General features: G+C 37.3%; 1 protein-coding gene across 1 annotated transcript; it reads left to right on the top strand.

The window, feature by feature from the left end:
- Nucleotides 1-1,570: 1,570 nt before the first annotated feature.
- DMRTA1 (DMRT like family A1) lies at nt 1,571-8,413 on the top strand. Its single transcript, XM_040238226.1, has 2 exons — nt 1,571-2,426; nt 5,620-8,413. Exons 1-2 carry the CDS (start codon nt 1,784-1,786, stop codon nt 6,465-6,467), a joined length of 1,491 nt encoding a protein of 496 aa, XP_040094160.1. The 5' UTR covers nt 1,571-1,783; the 3' UTR covers nt 6,468-8,413.
- Nucleotides 8,414-19,257: the final 10,844 nt, after the last annotated feature.

Below are 19,257 nucleotides of genomic sequence, written 5' to 3'. Positions count from 1 at the left end.
GTGTCCGACTCTGTGCGACCCCATAGACAGCAGCCCACCAGGCTCCTCCGTCCCTGGGATTCTCCAGGCAAGAACACTGGAGTGGGTTGCCATTTCCTTCTCCAATGCATGCAAGTGAAAAGTGAAAGTGAAGTCGCTCAGTCCTGTCCAACTCTTAGCAACCCCATGGACTGCAGCCTACCAGGCTCCTCCGTCCATGGGATTTTCCAGGCAAGAGCACTGGAGTGGGGTGCCATTGCCTTCTCCATAGTTACCTCGGTAGTTCTAATACTTAGGAAGGGTGGGGAAGTTCTATGATAGAATATCAGGATGCCTATATGGGAGGATGGTAATGGTGGTGTTGGTGTGAAGTGGGCCAGTAAGAGAAAGCCCATATTGATTAGCAATGTCTTCCCTGGATGTCAGTAGGTGGAATGGTAAAAATTTCATTATTACTTGCTATCTTAGTACTAGAATATGAATTGCCTGTTAAGGCAGTTGAATATTACCTTGAAAAACTGATAGAACCCTGACTCTCTTTTCCATTAAGGAACACACTCATGACTTTCCTGCTTTATTTTTTATTTTTTTTACTTTCCTACTTTAAATTGTCTTTTGGTTTAAAAGCAATATGTTATTTTCTTACGATTAAAGGCATTAAGTGTATATTTTAGGTGTGCAATTGATAATAGCATGTTTAAAGAATGGTCTAGATGACCCTCCCCAACACTTTACAATAGAAATGTGAAGTACTTTTGAAAGTTTTAACACAATTGCTACCCGTAAGTAGTAGATAAGAAATTCATTAGGGTTTCTTTGGATGATAATATTTCAAAATATGATATATAGAATCCAAATTTGCATCTCTAAATAAACAGATGCATGAGAAGATTTTGAACGTGAAATCAGGTCCCTTAAATACTTATCCACCGTTCTGACGCAGCCCTAAGGCCCTAAAATAAGGCATCTTTCAGGTGTGGATAATATTTGCAGCTTGTTTGTGCTTTCTCATTAATATTGACTGTGCTACCAATCTAAGCTGGAGAAGGAAATGACAACCCATTCCAGTATTCTTGCCTGGAAAATCCAATGAACAGGGGAGCCCGGCAGGCTGTACAATCCATGGGGTCGCAAAAAGTCAGACACGACTGAGCGACTGAGCACACACACCATCTTAAACACTTCATCTGGGAAAAAGAAAGAAACGGAGAACTCCATGTTCAAATCTTCAGTCTTTCGTAGGAGGAGCTAGGAACTGGGGAAAGAACTTCAAATCTTGCTTAATTTACGAAGGACAAAGAGGCATGGGGAGGGAGAGAAGATTATCTTACAAAAAAAAAAAAATACATTGAGGAATTCATGGAGAAGCAAGTGGGAGAAAAGGGCTTTTGTGTGTGTGTGAAGGGGCAATTTCTTGTGTCTCCCACCGCCCCTCCTCCCAGACGGTCAGGTCCCGCCGCGGGCCTCCCTCCCCCGTTTCAGCCCTTGGCCAGTAGATCCAGTGGGCGGGGTAGCCTCTGCAGTCTTGCAGTCTCTTGCTTCCGAAGGCGAAGGCGCGCGGAGAACAAGGCGTTAACTTAGCGCTCTGGGACTCTAAGAGCTCAGATTCTGCGCCTCTTAGAGTCTCCAGCTCTGGGAAGCGGTTTCCCCAGTTCATCGCGGGAATTGTGTCAGACTTTGCCGGTGTCGGGGTGGTAGGCAGAGGGACCAAGGCGGGCCCTCTAGGCTCCCGCATCCCAGCAGGGTTAGCTGCGGACAGCGCACTCTTCTGTTGCGACTCCTCCCTCACCAGACACTTCTGGAAATGGAGCAGTCACAGTGTGGCAGTAGAGACCGCAGCCGCAGCGGCCCACTCCACCTGGCCCCGGGACTGCTGGTAGCGGCCCCTCCGCCCCCGTCTCCGGCGTTACCGGTAGCCCCGGGGATACCTGTTCCTCCAACTTTCCTGCGCCCGTCCAGCCTCTTTCTGAGGGCAGCCTCCAGCGCGGGAAGCGGAGGTTGCCCGCCGCCTGCCGAACTGGAAAGGGGGGTGGGCGCTGTGGCCGGTGGCTACCCACGGACACCCAAGTGCGCCCGTTGCCGCAACCACGGAGTGGTGTCAGCCCTCAAGGGCCACAAGCGCTTCTGTCGCTGGCGGGACTGCGCGTGTGCCAAGTGCACCCTGATCGCCGAGCGCCAGCGCGTCATGGCCGCACAGGTGGCGCTGCGCAGACAGCAGGCCCAAGAGGAGAGCGAGGCTCGGGGGCTGCAAAGGCTTCTGTACCCTGGACCCTCAGGGCCAGGGGCTCGGTCATCCGGAGGCAGCAGCAGAACGGAGACTTCCCAGACGACCTCGAGCGGCCCTGCGACGGTGACTGCTCTGGGACTGCGTGCCCCGAGGCAGGCTAGTGGTCTGGCGACCCCTGTTTTCAAAATTTTCCAGCCAGATTATATAGAGGAAAAACAAGGTGAGTAGATCTTAATTTGCTCTTTGCAAAAGAAAAATGGTTGTTTTGGAGGAAGAAAAAAATCTTTGAAATAAACAGCCATGGCGTGGAGGAGGGTGAGAAAGAACTTAAAAGAAGCATTTAAGTTCTGGGAAACTGCTTAGAGACCTATCACATTCATTTCCATGGGGCTTTCTGTCCCCTTAGGTGATAGGATACATGAAAAAATGAAGTGCCAGTGATCAGTTGGGGAACTCATTCTAAGAATGCAGTTTGTGCCCAAATTTCTCTGCGAGAGGAGACGAACTTAGAGCAAAAATTGAGTGAAAAACAGTGAAAGAAACTGCATTGAGCTTGCTCTGTATTTTTTTTTTTTTAGCTGTAAAACCAGGGTTAATGTGATCTTGCATGGAAAACTCACTTGTGGTTGGCAGAACAGTCTTTACCTGTGGGACAGACCAACTAGAAGTGGGAAAGAGACTGAAATCTACCAAAGCATTTTTACTCTTTAAACGTTTTTAAGCGTTCCACCTCTTTTGTTCAGTTGCTTTTTAGCCTCCAACAGTGTAGAAAACCCTTAACATTTCAAGTTTTACCTCTTCTCATAGGAAAGAAATTTAGGTTTTCTAAATTTAGGTTTGTAAAACCATTGATATGAATTTCAAAGTCCAAGAATTTCTTATCTTTGGGGATTTTAACCTTAGAGATTTCTTATCCAATAAGTTTTAATTTTTTTCTCTTATTTATTGACTGCAAATTGCCTTCACCCTCTGTGTCAAGTAAAAAGATTTCTTTTTTTGACTAGGGTTATCCCAAATTAACCTTTCATGCTAACATAAATCTTCCTGTATTTTAGCAAATTTCATAATGCACGAAAATGTCATTTTGGTGTTTTTGTATAAATCCAAGATAGGTTGAATCATATGAAATTAAAATATAATGATGTATTAAGTTATTAATTAGAAAACTTCCCTGAATTGTGAAAATTGCAGCTCTTAACAGATCACAGCATTTACTTTTGAAAAAGACTCTTTCTCTGCTTAAATAAGACATATATGATTTTGTTATCACCTATGTCACTTTTTGTCCATGTTCTAGTTTGTGTCAGTGGACAAACTGTAGTTTAAACATTTCTCATCAAAAATCAAGGTGGGCTGAAGAATAAAGTTGTTAAGCGAAACTGCTATAAAAAGAAGCAAAAATTAAAATTCTGCAAACTAAATTGACAGTGAGATCTGACTGGCAACCTTCTGCTAGGCATTGACTTATGTGATTTTTTTGAGGGGGTGATGTTTTATAGATCATTTATTTTATTTTATTGTTTGCCTCAGTTGACCTCTTTTTTTTGAAAAGACACTTCTAAATTAACTGCCTTCTCTTATACAATATCCATGAACTGTAGTAAACTGGTGTATTTATTCATTAGACAAACAGTGGTTCAGAGGTGAATAAGATTTTCCTACACAAAAGAATATTATATTCAAAAGAAGGAAAACTATATGTGTCCTAAAACTACAGTATAATACATAGCATACAATGATAAAAACCAGCTATAGGAGTTGAGAGAAAAGAGGTGACATAAGGATATTGCAGTATTTTAAAGACAGCTTATTTTCTAGACAGTGTGATGCCATGTAATGTTTTTTTCATTACATTATATTGTGTTTTATGCATAAATTACTATAGAGGTGAAAATTACTATATAGATGAAATTGTGATAACCTTACATGTTCAAGGGGTCATATGTAGCGAATCATATTTATAAATAAAATGGAGCGGCAGACCAAGGCCAATCTATCTCTATATCATTAGATGACTTTTATTGTTTTATATAGAGGTGAAAATTCTAGAGTCTTTGTGATTTTGCAGAAGCAATACGTTTTTTCTTTGTCATGTTTGACGTAATGACAGCATTTTCATTCTCAATGTGTTAAATTGTACACATTTAATTTTATAAAGCAAACTGTAGATATTTGCTTAGAATATAGGACTGCTCTTTGAGAAAACATAAGAGCATTGTAAATCATTGCTATAGGTCATATGTGTTTTGTTACATTCATAAATCTTGTTTGAAGAGAAAGTTTGACAGTAAAACTGAGTACCTCATTGACAGTTTACTGTTTCTAATGGAAATAGAGAAACTCCATCTAAGAGTAAATGTAAATCAAAATAAAAGTTATTTATTATTGTTTTCCTGGCATTAGCCTTGCAAAAAGTATTTAAAGATAGTCTTGTTTTATTAATATTCATATGTTCAACATATTGAGATAGAAAATCAGATTTTTCTGTGAAACTGTTTTTGGAACATTTCCCTTAATATTGAAAGGGAGTTGTGAGTTAAGGCAAATGACTAATGTTTTTTACAAGATACTTTGAAAATATATACAGATTCTAGTAGTGAAAAGAGTGCTGTAAATTATTTTCTTTTAGAAACAATTTGATTATAAACTCATTTACTGATATTCCCTAGAGATTTAATGAGAAAGTCCATATTTTACAGAGGATTATGAAAAATATCAACTGTCTATTGTGTCTCACATAAAATGATATACAAGCTCTGATATGATTTGAGATTGGTATAGCAGTTGTCATTATTGGTTTAGATTTGAAAGGAAATGAAAAATTCTGCTATTTTTTCACATTATCCAGGTACCTTAGTTGGAACCTGAAATGTGAGTAAAAAACCAGTTTTTGAAATTTAGCATTAGTGATTAAATAGAATGTTCATTTTAATAGTAAGATTGTTCTTTTTTTTCCTGATTTCTTATCTAAACAATTGTTTCGTTTAGTGCTTTTTGCATATTATCACTGTGGGAAAAAAGCCCTCATGTGGATAACAACAAAACTTGGGTAACACTTATGAAAATGTTGAATCGCTAAATGGGGCAAATAATATAAAATATTGGTGTTAACAGTTTGAGGGTAACAATAGATTTCACCTTCTGATTCCCAAATAACTACAGCATTTGTATATTATAGAACTTTGTGATCCTGAAATGACATGATAAATTGCATTTTCCCACTATTGCAACACCTGCATTTTCAAATGATATTTAACATTTTTTGTTTATTAACGTCTTTTACAGTGAATAATAAGTATTATTAATATACTATGAGTAAACAAGTTATTTTATCCAGCATTAATTATAAGTGGGCAGTACTTTGTTCTTGGAAGTTTTCCCTTTATTTCATACCCTTTTTTCCTCTTCCCCAGGACAAAAGGAGAGTAAATGTGACTCATGCCAGAGTGGACAAGAAGAACTGGGGTCTAAATCCCATCAGTTTACCCTGAGATCATCTCCTAAGTCTAATGATGTTGCTGGAAAACAAAACATCAGGTCATCTATTTCAGAAAACCCAAACAAGGATGATAGCATTCAGTCTCTTCATCATGGGGAGCAGTCAGGAGGGGAAGAGAGTCCCAGGTCCCTGTCATCTTCTGATTTGGAATCAGGAAATGAAAGTGAGTGGGGCAAAGACTTCACTGATTCTACAGCCAGCCATCCCACTGTGTCCTCTAGACCAAGAGACCCTCTTGATATCCTTACCAAGATTTTCCCAAGTTACAGACGCAGCAGGCTAGAAGGCATTCTGCAGTTCTGCAAAGGGGATGTGGTCCAAGCTATTGAAGAGATCCTAAATGGAAAAGAACAGAAACCAGACACCAGGGACCTAGCAAATTCAGGAGCATTGGAAAACACGGCTCTTCCGAGAGTTTCGAATTTTAGTTTAGCTGGGATTGGTTTTGGAACTCTAGGAAATAAATCAGCTTTCTCTCCCCTTCACACTACTTCTGCTTCTTACGGAGGTGATTCAAGTCTCTACAGCTTAAATCCTAGACTAGGTATCAGTCCATTTCGACTGGCATATTCCTCTCCAGGCAGAGGGCTGTCTGGTTTCGTGTCTCCCTATCTGACTCCTGGGTTGGTACCAGCATTGCCTTGTAGGCCAGCTTTGGATTATGCCTTTTCAGGAATGATTAGGGATTCTTCTTACCTTCCCATCAAAGACTCAGTAACTGGTGGCAGACTGTATTCCAGGCCAAATCAGAGCAACCTGTAATGCATCTGCCTACCTCCCTTTCTGGAGTATTTCTAGAAGCATGCACTATAACCCACATACCCAGATCTATTAATGTGTTCACTATATACGGGAATGGATTATCAGTCTTTAAAAATGCTATTTTTTTTTACAAGCAATATAATAGATTTGAGATCTAAAGACTCTTCTTTAGCATTTATTAAATGAAAGAAACATTTAAATATCATATGTGCCTTGAATAAAAACATTTCAGGAAATATTTTTACTTTAATGAATTTTCTCCCTAAGATATCAGTTGTAAATTCCTAATTTAAAACTATACTTGTTTTTAGTTCATTGACAAAATGGAGCATATAATTATAACATACATTATGAAGCAGTCTAGCATTATATAAAATGAGCCGGAAGTAAGAATTGAAAAGTTGAGGTAATTCTAAATAGTATTCTAAACTTTTTTTCCTCCTTCTGCTTCTTGTACACAGGAGAGATAAAAGGTATTCAAAGTATTTTATTCACATGTAAGTGATTAGTAGTTAGTAAAACTTTTGAGAAATTTAAGTCCGTCCTTTTTTCTGAATGCCTTGTTTTTCATTCGTATCTGCCATTGGTGATAAGTGCCAATAAAACATTTCTGTTTAAAGGAAACTTTTTGTGAGTTAAACAAAGGTCTATGAAGTAAATCTTAGGAAATGAGAATGCTCCATCTCCTGGCCACTATCACTAATTGCAGCTAAGTTCTGGTATGGTGTAGAAATTAGATACAAATGGTTCCTAATAGTATGATGTAACCATTTTTTGAAAATGGTTATTTTGGATCATGCTATATTGAATTTTCATATTATAAAATGAATATCTAATGAGGATGAGGATTTAAATCTTTAAGTAGGCTTATGCTTTTATCTGGGGAAATAACCTTTTCCATATGTTTGTGGCAAGACTATGGCAGCCATTCTCAAAGGTAAAAATCATTTTATTCAGAAAACTTAAATAGCTGCTCATATGAATATTAAATGACTCTAGATAGATAATGCTTAATGCATTGAGGAGATAAAAGATTTCCAAGGGGAAAAATTGTCATTAGATTTTAAAGGTTTACTTGAGATTTTAAAATTACTTTTGTTCTCCATCTAGAGAATTTGAAAGTTAATTTTAGTCAGTGGGAAGCCCCTGAGAACAAAACAATTTTATGAAATTTTCTTCATTTGTCATCATTTATCTTTTAAAGAATTGGAACTCTGTTGTGTTGTTAGGAATAAATGGAAATCCAGCTGTGGTGTGAAATAGTTGATGAATTGGAGATGGTTAAAAGAATTTGACAGCATTATTTACTAAAGATTTCTTAAATTATGTGTATGTGTGTATGTATGTGTGTGTTTATATATACTTGTGTATCTTACTATCTATCTGTATATTATACATTTAAGCTCCATTGGTTCTGTCATCTTTAGACTTTTCCATTGAGCCAGATAAGAATATAGTTCTAAAGTATATTTTACCAGCAAATATCATATTAAATAACTGCATAGAATCTGATGCTGATTTAGGATGTAAATGTGTAATAGAGTGTGCATTATTTTTAATGATATGAATGTGAGAAAGCAGATCTTATGAAGATTTTTATACAGTTAATATGCATTATTTATTTAAAAAGTTTTAGATTCCAAGCCTAAATCATAGTATAATGCTTGGCAAGTAGTTGATATTCAGTTAATATATACTAAATGAAGGTACCATTTTGGATGGTAGATCTCTTTGAGACTGATAAAACCAAAGAACTCTGCAAAGTGGTTTACAGGCATAGTTTTGAATACAATTTCTTGGGATTCTTGAATCTCCTAAATGCCATTCAGGTTAGAATACTTGGTGATTTTTAAGGTATTTCCACTACATTAATTCATTTGTTGAATGTTATTTTAAAAGCGCTAGACCCTATAGAGGATACCAAATGTAAAATGTGCTCTTAAAGAAGTTACACACTCTACAATAGAGATCTGATACAACAACATAGCAGTGCTAGAGTTGCTGGATTCTGTGTGTGGATTATATGATGGTGTGCAAGTATCCATTTACCTTTTGAACTGGGGAGAACACCCATTTGGGACAGTTTTCAAATTTTTAAAACAGTTTTATAATTTTGAAACTTAAGTTCATTTACACAGTACTTTATACATTTCATACTCTTTACAACAAGTTTAGAACTCAGTCTTACAGAACATTTTGTCCGACCACTAACTTGAATGTGAGGAGATTGAGGTTTAGCAGTAGTATTGTCCATCCTTATGTTAAAATACTATTGCCAGTTGTTAGGAGTGGAAGTTACTTTACCAGTTTCAATTAGACTATAAAGTCTGAGGAAGGATTCATGCCTGTTTGTCCACTCACAGCTTCCTAGAGTATCTGGTACATAAATAGGTGCTCAAGTTTTCCACTGACTGAATTAAATGAAAGATAACAATACTAGTTTATTCAACAACTATTTATTAAGCACCTATTTTGTGCCAGGCATTGTGCTAGATCAGAGGATAAAGAGGTGCATAAGAAGATATGAGACCTGCCCTCAAGCTGCTCACAGACTCTTACCCATGTATACAAAACCAACCCACCCACCAGTGGTGGCAGTATTTGACAGTGTTGGTACATCAGTGAGTTCTGTGTAATCTTGAGGTTTATGCTCATCCATGCAGCTTGAGGTATGAACTCCTAAACCACTAGTTAAGGATGGGAAGGAAGAAGGAGAATACCTATTTCCATGTCGTATGTTTAGGCAAGTCCATTCCACTTGAGAGGTAAACAACTTCAAGATCTATGGTGAAAAATGTGGGCAAAGAGGAAGTTTTGTTTGCTTGAGTGGAGTCTTGTGTGGAGATCACCCTCATTTTCTCATGGCTATGGATCAGAGTTATCGCCCAATCCTGTTTCCGGGGTTGATCATTTGGAATTCCTCTGATTCAATGCATAGGTCTCATGGTGTAAGCTGTCATCTAGCTCTTCTGTGAAAATGGATTAGAGTTAGGGGAACAACTGAAGAGCATGTGAGTAAAATCTGCTATTTTTCCCTTCAACTTCTGTGAAACAAGAAGATGCTGGGGATTTTAAGACCTTCCCTTCTAGAGATTCCTATCTGTGAACTTGGAACTAAAAAAATTATTTACAAAGTGGCCTATCCATTCAACTCTTTTTTAAAATGCATGTTCCTTAGACATTTATTTGTCTTTGAAATTAAAAAGCCTTCAGAATACAAGAGAAGCTTATGTACCGTGTAAATAGAATTATGCTGGCAAGCACAAGAGGAGATGAAGCATCATCAGCTTCATAAAGTCAAAGGTCTACTCAGGGCACCCTGATTCTTAAGCATAGATGCTCATCCTTTAGGAGAAAGGGTCTCGCTCAGGTTCCTTCTTCCCATCCCCACACATCTCCAAATAATCTCATTATTGATGCCTGAACTACAAAGCTATACCTTTAATTATTTGGCATCATGTATGTAAAATTTAAGCTGTTTTGATGTAACACTTCAGAGCAACTGTGCCAAACATTAAAATACCCTTTGTTGGTTTTTGCTTATAAATATTACTCAAATGAGAAAAATTCATTGTCATTTCCCCTTTCTGAACTCCATGCTAATGATGAGGGGTTCAGGGGAAAATAGGATGACAAGTATAAGAACTATAGAGATGCCTATTTCTCATTTTTACCTAACTGGTAATTTAAAAAATGACATTTTAATTTTTTAAGACTGTGTCACAGTATCCTTAAGTCAAAATGACCACATGACGTAGTCTCATGAGAACATTAATAGTTTTAAAATAGGTACACAAATGTGGTCTTTTCAAAACATCCATGTCAAAATGATTTTTAAAAATATCCAATGTTAAAATCCATCCTAGCAACAAGTTCAATAAAAAATGGACTAGATGTTTATAGTTATCAGGAAATATAAAGAGAGTTGAGCAAGTGTGCCAAAGATTGTTGACTAGAAAAATCTGAGTCAAGCAGCAAATGTTTTAGAATTCTGTCCTTGACCTTTTATAAGACTTCTGACAGATGAAGAAATAAAGATATACAATTCATTGTTATCTTATTCATGGACCACACTCATCTGTGAATGGCAACTGATTTTTCAGTTGACAGAATCAAATTTTAAATGATTGATTCTTAGACGATTGCAGTGAGTTGATATAACATTCAAGATCTTGGGGTTAAAAAAATCAACTGTACACATATAGATAAGAAGAAAGAAAGACCTGAGTTTGCAACAAGTGTTTGAGAAAAAAAGTAATGTTATTGGTAAATTTACTGTGAGATTACCATGTAACACGGCTGTTCTAAAAGTTCAATTGATATTTAGGTTACATTAATAGGAAAAATGTATGTAAAAGGAGGGAGATGATGGTGCCATTTACTCTGAAATATCAGTTCTTCAGATATTAGCTTTAGTAGTGTGTTCAGTTCTGAGTGCCATATACAAAGAGTGATTCTAAAACTTGGGGTATAAGCAAAGAGGCATAAGATACTAAATGACTATGGTGGCAATGTAGGGTTCTATGAGAAATATTTTTAAAAGTAGGAGAAATGAAAATGTTTAAAGAACTAGCATATGACAAAAATGACTGTAAGGAGAATAGAAGGCAAAAGTTACATAGAGAATTTAGAGGAGCATAAAGAAGGATACTGTAATTGCATTTAATCTACTTCTAGTGAACCTGGAACCCCAAACGCAGACTAGGTCCAGTTTTGTTTGTTGCTGTTTGATTGTTCATTTCATAGGTGAGCCATTCTTTCACAATATATTATTGTACATGGTTTTTTATTTTTTTGATTCTTTTGAGGGGTATATGGAGTAAATGAGCAGCAAATGAGTTTTATGTTTATGCCACATTTATCAGTCAGTAGTCAACCAGGAAAAGAGTACCAGTAGGGAGTTTTTTATCTTATAAAATATAAAGTTATTTTATAAATTAGGGAGGTATTTTAGAAATTCGACTGAATACATACATAAGGAGCTGGGAAGATAAAGTTTGGTAGAGGGAAGTAGGCAGATCAGAGAGTTACTAACTAATCTGCCAAGTGTTAGTATGGGTAGACAAGTGGTCCTTTCAAGAGTAGAAATTTTCAGGAAATCTGTGAGATCTAGCATGTCAAGTCACTCAATGGTTGCAAGGAAAGGTGTTGTGAAGGAGGTATAAAGGAAGTTAATGCCTCTGCACAGCTTCTAATAGTGTGGGTCTGCAAGCAGGTACCAGGTGATGGACCTGCAACTAGAGTTGATCAGCCAGTCCAGCAGTCCAGTGCACCCCTTGTCAATATGACATTCATCCTCATTTATACTAACCATATTTACTTCCCAATAAAGGTAAAACGTAATTCATGATTTCACCTAAAATTGATTCTTTGTCCAATGAAAACATATGTCCTTTCATAAGAGAGGATACAAAGTGATTTACCCATGTTTGAAGGATGCTCATTCCTCTTCTGACTGAGTCAGAACCCTCCTTGAATATCCTATCATTCTCAGGTACTGTTATAACCACTATTAGCAAATCTTATGTTACAATAAGGAAATGGGGGACACTTAGAAGCAAGGAAGAAATAAATGCTCCTATCAGTGCCCTCTTGTTTTCAACTAGTCCTGAAATATTCTCTCTGCTCTGCTAGTGTGTAAGTCAGTTGTGTTTCCTTATTTGTTGAGATTACCCCAATCTTTATTCTTGTCTGTTGTTATAGTCCTGTCTTTACTGGGTTGTTCTAGCTTTCCGTTAACTTTTACCACGGAATACAGGAAGACTAAGTGATACTCTGGAGGATCTCCTGCATTCTGGAAATATTTCCTCACCCTTTCTTCTTGTGTCAGTGTTAATCAGGTGTCCAGAGTAGTCAGTGGTAGTCTTGGGTTCCAGTACAATGCTGTATTCTTTGGTGGAATCATTTCTCTTTTTGGAAGTACAGCTTCTAAACCCCCAAAAAGTTATAGGGAAAGGAAATGAAAATGTTGCTCTTGCATCTTTATCATTAATGTGAGAGGAGCTGTTTCCATATCTGTCCTATGGTCCCTAAACTCCTAAATTCTGAGTATAGGAAAAAACGTCACTACATATTTATAGCGTATTCAAAGCATTTCTTACATCCTGGATGACATTGTTTCAGCCCCATAAAGTGCTGTCACCAGCTGGGGCCATAACTGAGTCTTCCAAAGGCCGTTCTGTAATTTTACTAGGCCAGCTGTTTCAGGATGAGGGGAACATAATGACACTAGAGAAGTGCACGAGACTGAGACCAATGTTGCACTTCACTTGCTATAAAATCGTTTTTTGTCTTTTTTTTTTTTTGTCAGAAGCAATGTTGTATGGAATACTGTGAAGATGAATATGGCATTCTGTAAGCCCACAGATGGTGATTTAAGCAGAAACACTAGGATAGGAAAGGCAAAGCCCTGTCTTTTCCAGTGAGAACAAAGAGCCACTTCAATGATGGGAATGATTCAGTGTAACAAACCTGATACCAGGTGTCTGGCTAGTTCCCCAGGGAATGGCCATTCTAGGGGCTCAGTGTTGATCTTTGCTCTTGGCAGGTTGGGTACTCAGCAATGACTTTAGCCAAATTGGCCTTGATGAGTAGAAATCCATTTTGCTAAGCCCATACATAAGCTCCATATTTCTATATAATTATTGTCTTCATGAGCCAATAGAGCAATTATGGGAATAAAAGAATAGGAAAAGAATGAGTTACCTTGTGCATACATTTATTAAGGTCTCTTCCTCTAAGGTTGCTGTTTGGTGAGCATTTGTGTGGGACAAAAATGTTCTCTTATCTATATCCATTTGGAGAGGTCTTTCCACATATGTCTTCTGTAGATCATATTTCTTCATGTTTCTTCCAAGTTGCTGGCCATCCAGCCAAACTGTTAGTCTCTGCTCATAACTCATTCTAGAAGTATACCTCTATTCACCTCTACTTCCAGGCACTATGAAAGCTTGAAGTTCTTCCCATTGAAAAGATTTTTTTTTTTTTTTACCACTTTCAGGGTCTTTCAGGGCCACATGTGCAGTGCAGCCGTCCACTTCAGCTACTGTCAGGATAGTGTGGGGAATTGTCTGTGAATAAAGATCAATATGTGCTTTCTCATTCTGTTTTCATAGACAACTTCACGTTACAGAAAAAGAGAGGGGGCAGTATGGCAGGAGTACATGAACCATGAATGTTTGAGCCACTTTTTGTGCAACTTATTTGTGACTTCAAAACTTGTGGAGAAAAGCCTATTACTTCCACTTGATGGAGTACTGCTACAGCGAGCTTTTGGAGCAGACAACATCCTGTTCATTAGGAGTGTTTCAGGGCACATCATTATTTAATGACCAGTAATAAGTGTTTGGGAGAAGGCAATGGCAACCCACTCCAGTACTCTTGCCTGGAAAATCCCATGGGCAGAGGAGCCTGGTGGGCTGCGGTCCATGGGGTCGCAAACAGTTGGACACAACTGAGCGACTTCACTTTCCCTTTTCACTTTCATGCATTGGAGAAGGAAATGGCAACCCACTCCAGTGTTCTTGCCTGGAGAATCCCAGGGATGGGGGAGCCTGGTGGGCTGCCATCTATGGGGTCAGACAGAGTTGGACACGACTGAAGTGACTTAGCAGCAGCAGTAAGTGTTTGCACTCAGGCAGGACCCAGTAATGAGTTAGAAGCTATTTCTCAGTTGAGAATAATCTGCTGAGAAAGTATAACTTTTTTCCAAAATCCCAAAGAGATATACTGTGTTTTATCTGTGAGCTTCTGCTTTAGGTCCCTTTCGGATCCTCAACTGTCATAGGCACTTCAAGCACTACTGGATATGCTGAGTCTTGTGAACCAAGTGGCAAGACAGATTGAATAGAAGCTTGGTTCTCTTGTAGAACCTACTTTTGATCTGGACCCCAAATTGACAGCCTGTTGGGTAATTTGGTAAACAGGTTGAAGTAAGATGCCCAAATTGTTTATTTTTTACAACCAAAATTTAGAGATCCACTTCTCAGAGATGGCAGGTATCAGATGCAGAAACACATTCACCATTTGATAAGAGAAGTTTTGATAGGCACCAGACCACTGATGCCTAGAAACTTCCCATATATAATGTCTCTCTGATTTTCTGTGGTGTTTATTCTTCCGTTCTCTGGCATGCATATACCTTAATAAGATATTTAGTGTGTATTCTACCTTTTGCTCATCAGGTCAAATCAGCATGATATTATTTATATTGTTGGCTTGCTTGATGTCCTGTAGAATAGAGAAGCAAACAAGTTCCTAGTGGACTAAACTATGGAAAATGGCTGGAGGGTTGGTAGAGCCCTAAGGAGAGATACTAAAGTTTACTACTGTTTCTGGTGACTTTAACAAGTCCAGAGAAAAAGTATTTTTGAGATCAATAGCTCAAACTGGAGAAAACGGGCAGTATTGATTTGCTTCAATAAAGCAAACACATCTGGAAATATAGCTGCAGTTGTAGTCGTCACCTAATTTTATATAGTGTACTCTCATTCCTCAAGATCCGTCTGCCTTATCTATAGGCCAAATAGATGAATTGAAAGGGGATGAGCTAGAATCCTTTAAACTTCTAGTGGGGATAAAAACCTTGGCAATCTCTCCAGGATGTGCCATTATGTTTGTTTCACTACTGCAGTGGGAGTGTAAGTTCTAAATATCTCCGTTTCACATTTCCTATTTAATCATCCTCAATACACAGGAAGCCTAATTGTTGTAGGTCAGGGATCCAATTTGGGGATTCTCCCAGTTGCTAGGTACGTCTTGACCAATTGTGCTTTCTAGAGTTGAGGAAATAAACACTGGGTAATTGGGTACATATTGGACCAACTGTAAGACTGATTTGAAACAAAATGTCAATGATGATTAGATCTTATTCCTCTTCCTTAAACCTTATCTAGCCTGGTGGATCATAGTAGCAGTTTAGCTTCCAAGGGAATAGCCATTATCCAATAAACACCAAAAAAATTATTATTTCTCTTTTCCCAGGGTATAGTCACCTAGTAAATTGGCTCAGGTCCTCTTGGATTAAGCTAGGAGAAAGATTTATAGTTTTAAGTTATTAGAAGTACAGTAGAGTCACTACTCAAGGGGATCATCCTAAGTTTCCATAACAGGTTCAAGACTAGACATTTGTTGAACAGCCATGAGTGTCCATTATGGTGATTCAAGAAATAGTTTCATCAGAGTTAGTGCTTTCCCACTTATACAAATAAAGTATGACTTTACCATATTTCCCACCTATTTCAGTCCTAAAAATATGATTGAGTAGTCAATGCCAAAATCTCTGCAGGACAAATCTATCTGTTGCTTCAGCTCAATGTTGTTGTTTTTTTTTTTTTTAAATGGGTGCCGGAAAAACATGTGTGTTCTGTGTTGTTTAGTGGAGTGTTCCATGTATGTCAATCAGATACTGCTCGTTGGTTGTGTTATCTAGTTCTTCTTTATTCTTCCTTTATTATTATTCTGATAATTATATGAATTGCTGAGTGGGGTGTTAAAATTGCCAACCATCATTGCATTTTTTTCTTCTCACTGTTTTAGCAAAACATACACACACCATACATATAATTTTACCTCCATGTAGAAAATATTACTATTAGTAAATTAAATAATTGGAATAATATAATTCGGTGACTGATGAAATGCTGAGTTTTTGTCATTTTCAGGTTTTCAAAACCAAAGCAGATACTTTGGTTCATATATCATATAATTTTATTTTTTGATTTGAAAATTTGTTTTCTAACATACTCTTAATACTTTCAAAAATATAAGGATAAATTAAGTCTTATAATTTTTAATCCTTGTAGTCTTTATTGATAAATGTAGAAACCTATGATTATTTCCATGGGTGGAACACACTGGGAGTCTTATTACAGTAAGATTACTTTGACTTAAAAATGGTATGTCTTAACATCTTGTCAGAAAGCAATTATGAATTCAGAGTTTAAACCATTTTACCCTTCTTGTTGAATATACATAGCAGTGATAGATTTAAAATACATTTATTTAGGAATTAAAAAGACATAGCCTTGCTCAAAGACAAGATAAGTATCTCAAGAGATAAGAAATAGAGCAGGATCTGACAATAAATAGAGGGCTGGACTAATGTCCCAGCATTACCTTCTGTTCATGGGTAGTGGAAGGAAAAAAAAAAGATGAATGAGACTTAGGAGATGTGGCTTATATTCTCTGTCAAGTAAAACATGCTGAGAAAGGCTGCCATGCTTTCCTAGAGTTGTACCTAGGTTGAGCTGATAGAAAAGAGAAAATAATCATGTAACTAGGATCTGGATCACGCTCTGTTATGGCCTGTGATATAACTCCAATACTAATGTGAAACAGGATCCTTGAGGTGCCAGTGTAATGCATGATTCTTGTCTGCAGACCCTAGAGTGCAGTGTAGGCAAGCACAAAACTGCTAGACAGGGAAAAATGAGAATAAAAAATAAAGAAAAAGTGAACTACTCCTAAAAATAAGCATACAAATTAGAACCCTAATGCACATGAGGAAATCTACTTCCAAGACAGATAGCCATTTCAAGAAACAATAGAGATATGAGCATATACCTATGAAATTCAAGTAATAGGAAGATTTATAGGTGACTAAATATTTAGATGAAAATTTGTAGATGACCTTATAGATTTAGATAAAGATTTGTAGATGACTTTATAGATTTATTAAAGGCCCCAAAGATATAAAAGTAGATTAGTTAAAAAGAAATTAATTCATGAAACAAATTCAGATTGATATGTATTTCTGTGGAACAGTTGGATATGGTAAAAACCAATAAAAATATTTGGAATAAAAAGTATTGAGAAGATAATTCATTGGAAAATTATACTAAAAATTCATCTGGAACCTAGCACTGAGAGAAAAGAGATGAAAAAACTAAATGGTTATTTAAAATGCTGATAGGAAATAGATTGAGAGGCTCTAACATATGTCCTGTGAGAGTTCCAGGAGTAGAGAATTATGCAATAATAACTAAAATATTTTCGGTTGTGCAGTAATTGGAAAAAAGGGAAAATAAGTTAAAAATATGTCAATAAATATTATTAGCGACTATATGTCTACTTTTTTTAAAAAATAAAAGAATTGTGGGACATTAGGTCTAGGCAACAACTATGTAGAAATTATTGGTGGAGGAATGGATATTTGTAGGAATCTCCAACCCATGCAGTTTGTATACTTGCACTGTGCCCTTTACACCTTCCTGAGTCAACTCTGTAAGGACTTGTTTTTAAAGTTTCCACTTGAGGGCGCTGACTACTGTGGGAAGTGAAATACCACAGACATTCAGTTACACAAGGAGCCTTTTTCCAGAACTTGACTTGTACCATGTTTCCAGTGTTCCAGTGACAGCTGTCCTTATTGATCAGTACCCCAGGCAGATGCCGTCTTTACCTATGCTGAGTACTTTACATTTGACATTTCATTACATTGCATTAATCTTCTCAATTTTCTTGAGAATACTTATCCCACTTTTATAAGTGAGCAAACAACCTGAAAAAGCTTAAGTAATACTCCCAAGTTATGCTAACTAGTGTGTGGTATAAAACTCAAACTTCAGCCTAGATTAGTGTAACCACAAAACTAATTTACATTCTTCCATGTTTTCTGCCTTTCTAAGGTATATATGTTATATATACATATGGCTAAGTCACTTCAGTCGTGTCCAACTCTGTGCGACCCCATAGATGGCAGCCCGCCAGGCTTCGCCATCCCTGGGATTCTCCAGGCCAAGAACACTGGAATGGGTTGCCATTTCCTTCTCCAGTGCATGAAAGTGAAAAGTGAAAGTGAAGTCGCTCAGTTGTGTCCGACTCTTTGCGACCCCATGGACTACAGCCTACCAGGCTCCTCCGTCCATGGGATTTTCCAGACAAGAGTACTGGAGTGGGGTGCCATTGCTTTCTCTGATATATATATATGTGTGTGTGTGTGTGTGTGTGTGTGTGTGTATGTAAGTATATGTGTATATGTACAGAATATAAATGTAATTTTACAGTTAATGGGAAAATATATGTTATATTTAGATCATATTTTAAAAATTACATTTAGAGCATATTTTAAAACAGATTCCAAATTAAATATCTTGATGAAGAAAATACACAGATATAATTGTTTGCCTGTAGAAGTTCTGTTTTCTTACTGAATGATGCAATAAATGTGCTAAAGCAGAGACAGCATGCCCAACTGTTTTATCAGATTGGCAAGTCAGAATAAAATACCAAATTACTGTCTAGAAACAAAGCACATTTTTGTTGTAGCCAAGAGCTGTTTTAACTAAATGGAAAGCACCCTGGCCCATTTAATAAATAAGGTTTTTGCCCCCATTTCTTGTAAGATTGAGTCAGGTAAAGATTGTATTACTATTTGTATTTATAAGGGATCAATTCTCTGAGCAGACTAAGCTACTAATTTATATAAAGTTACTCTTTCACAATATAAATAAAAGCAAAAGGGATAGTATGCATTATTATTTCACTTGTATGCAAATATATAAAATTTCCTCTAGGTGGCCCAGTTGATGCCATGGTCCTGGGTATGCATAGAAACACATTTCTTCCCATCTTTTGAATTCATCAAGAAGCTGATTCAGCAGGTCTAAGTTGTTCAAGAGAATAAAACTATGATAATAGAGGCTGAACCCCTCCCTATCATTTCTAATAGGACCTCTTCCCTCACCAGGAAGCCAGGTTGGTTTTTGGGAGCCTATGCATTCCCTGCAGTACTGTTTTATTTCCTTTTTCTCTATATAGAGGTTTGTGGAGTCAGATTCCTTCTCTGGAA

The sequence above is a fragment of the Oryx dammah genome, unplaced genomic scaffold (assembly GCF_014754425.2).
Source record: "Oryx dammah isolate SB20612 unplaced genomic scaffold, SCBI_Odam_1.1 HiC_scaffold_1, whole genome shotgun sequence".
NCBI lineage: Eukaryota > Metazoa > Chordata > Mammalia > Artiodactyla > Bovidae > Oryx > Oryx dammah.
The sequence above is the reverse complement of the archived record's forward strand: the minus strand, read 5'-3'. Positions and strand labels throughout refer to the sequence as shown.

Bases quoted from the DNA above. Each gene is read 5' to 3' on its own strand.
- DMRTA1 (XM_040238226.1), top strand. From the start codon at position 1,784: ATGGAGCAGTCACAGTGTGGCAGTAGAGACCGCAGCCGCAGCGGCCCA. The intron at 2,427-5,619 runs GTGAGTAGATCT...CCTCTTCCCCAG, and splicing joins TTATATAGAGGAAAAACAAG to GACAAAAGGAGAGTAAATGT.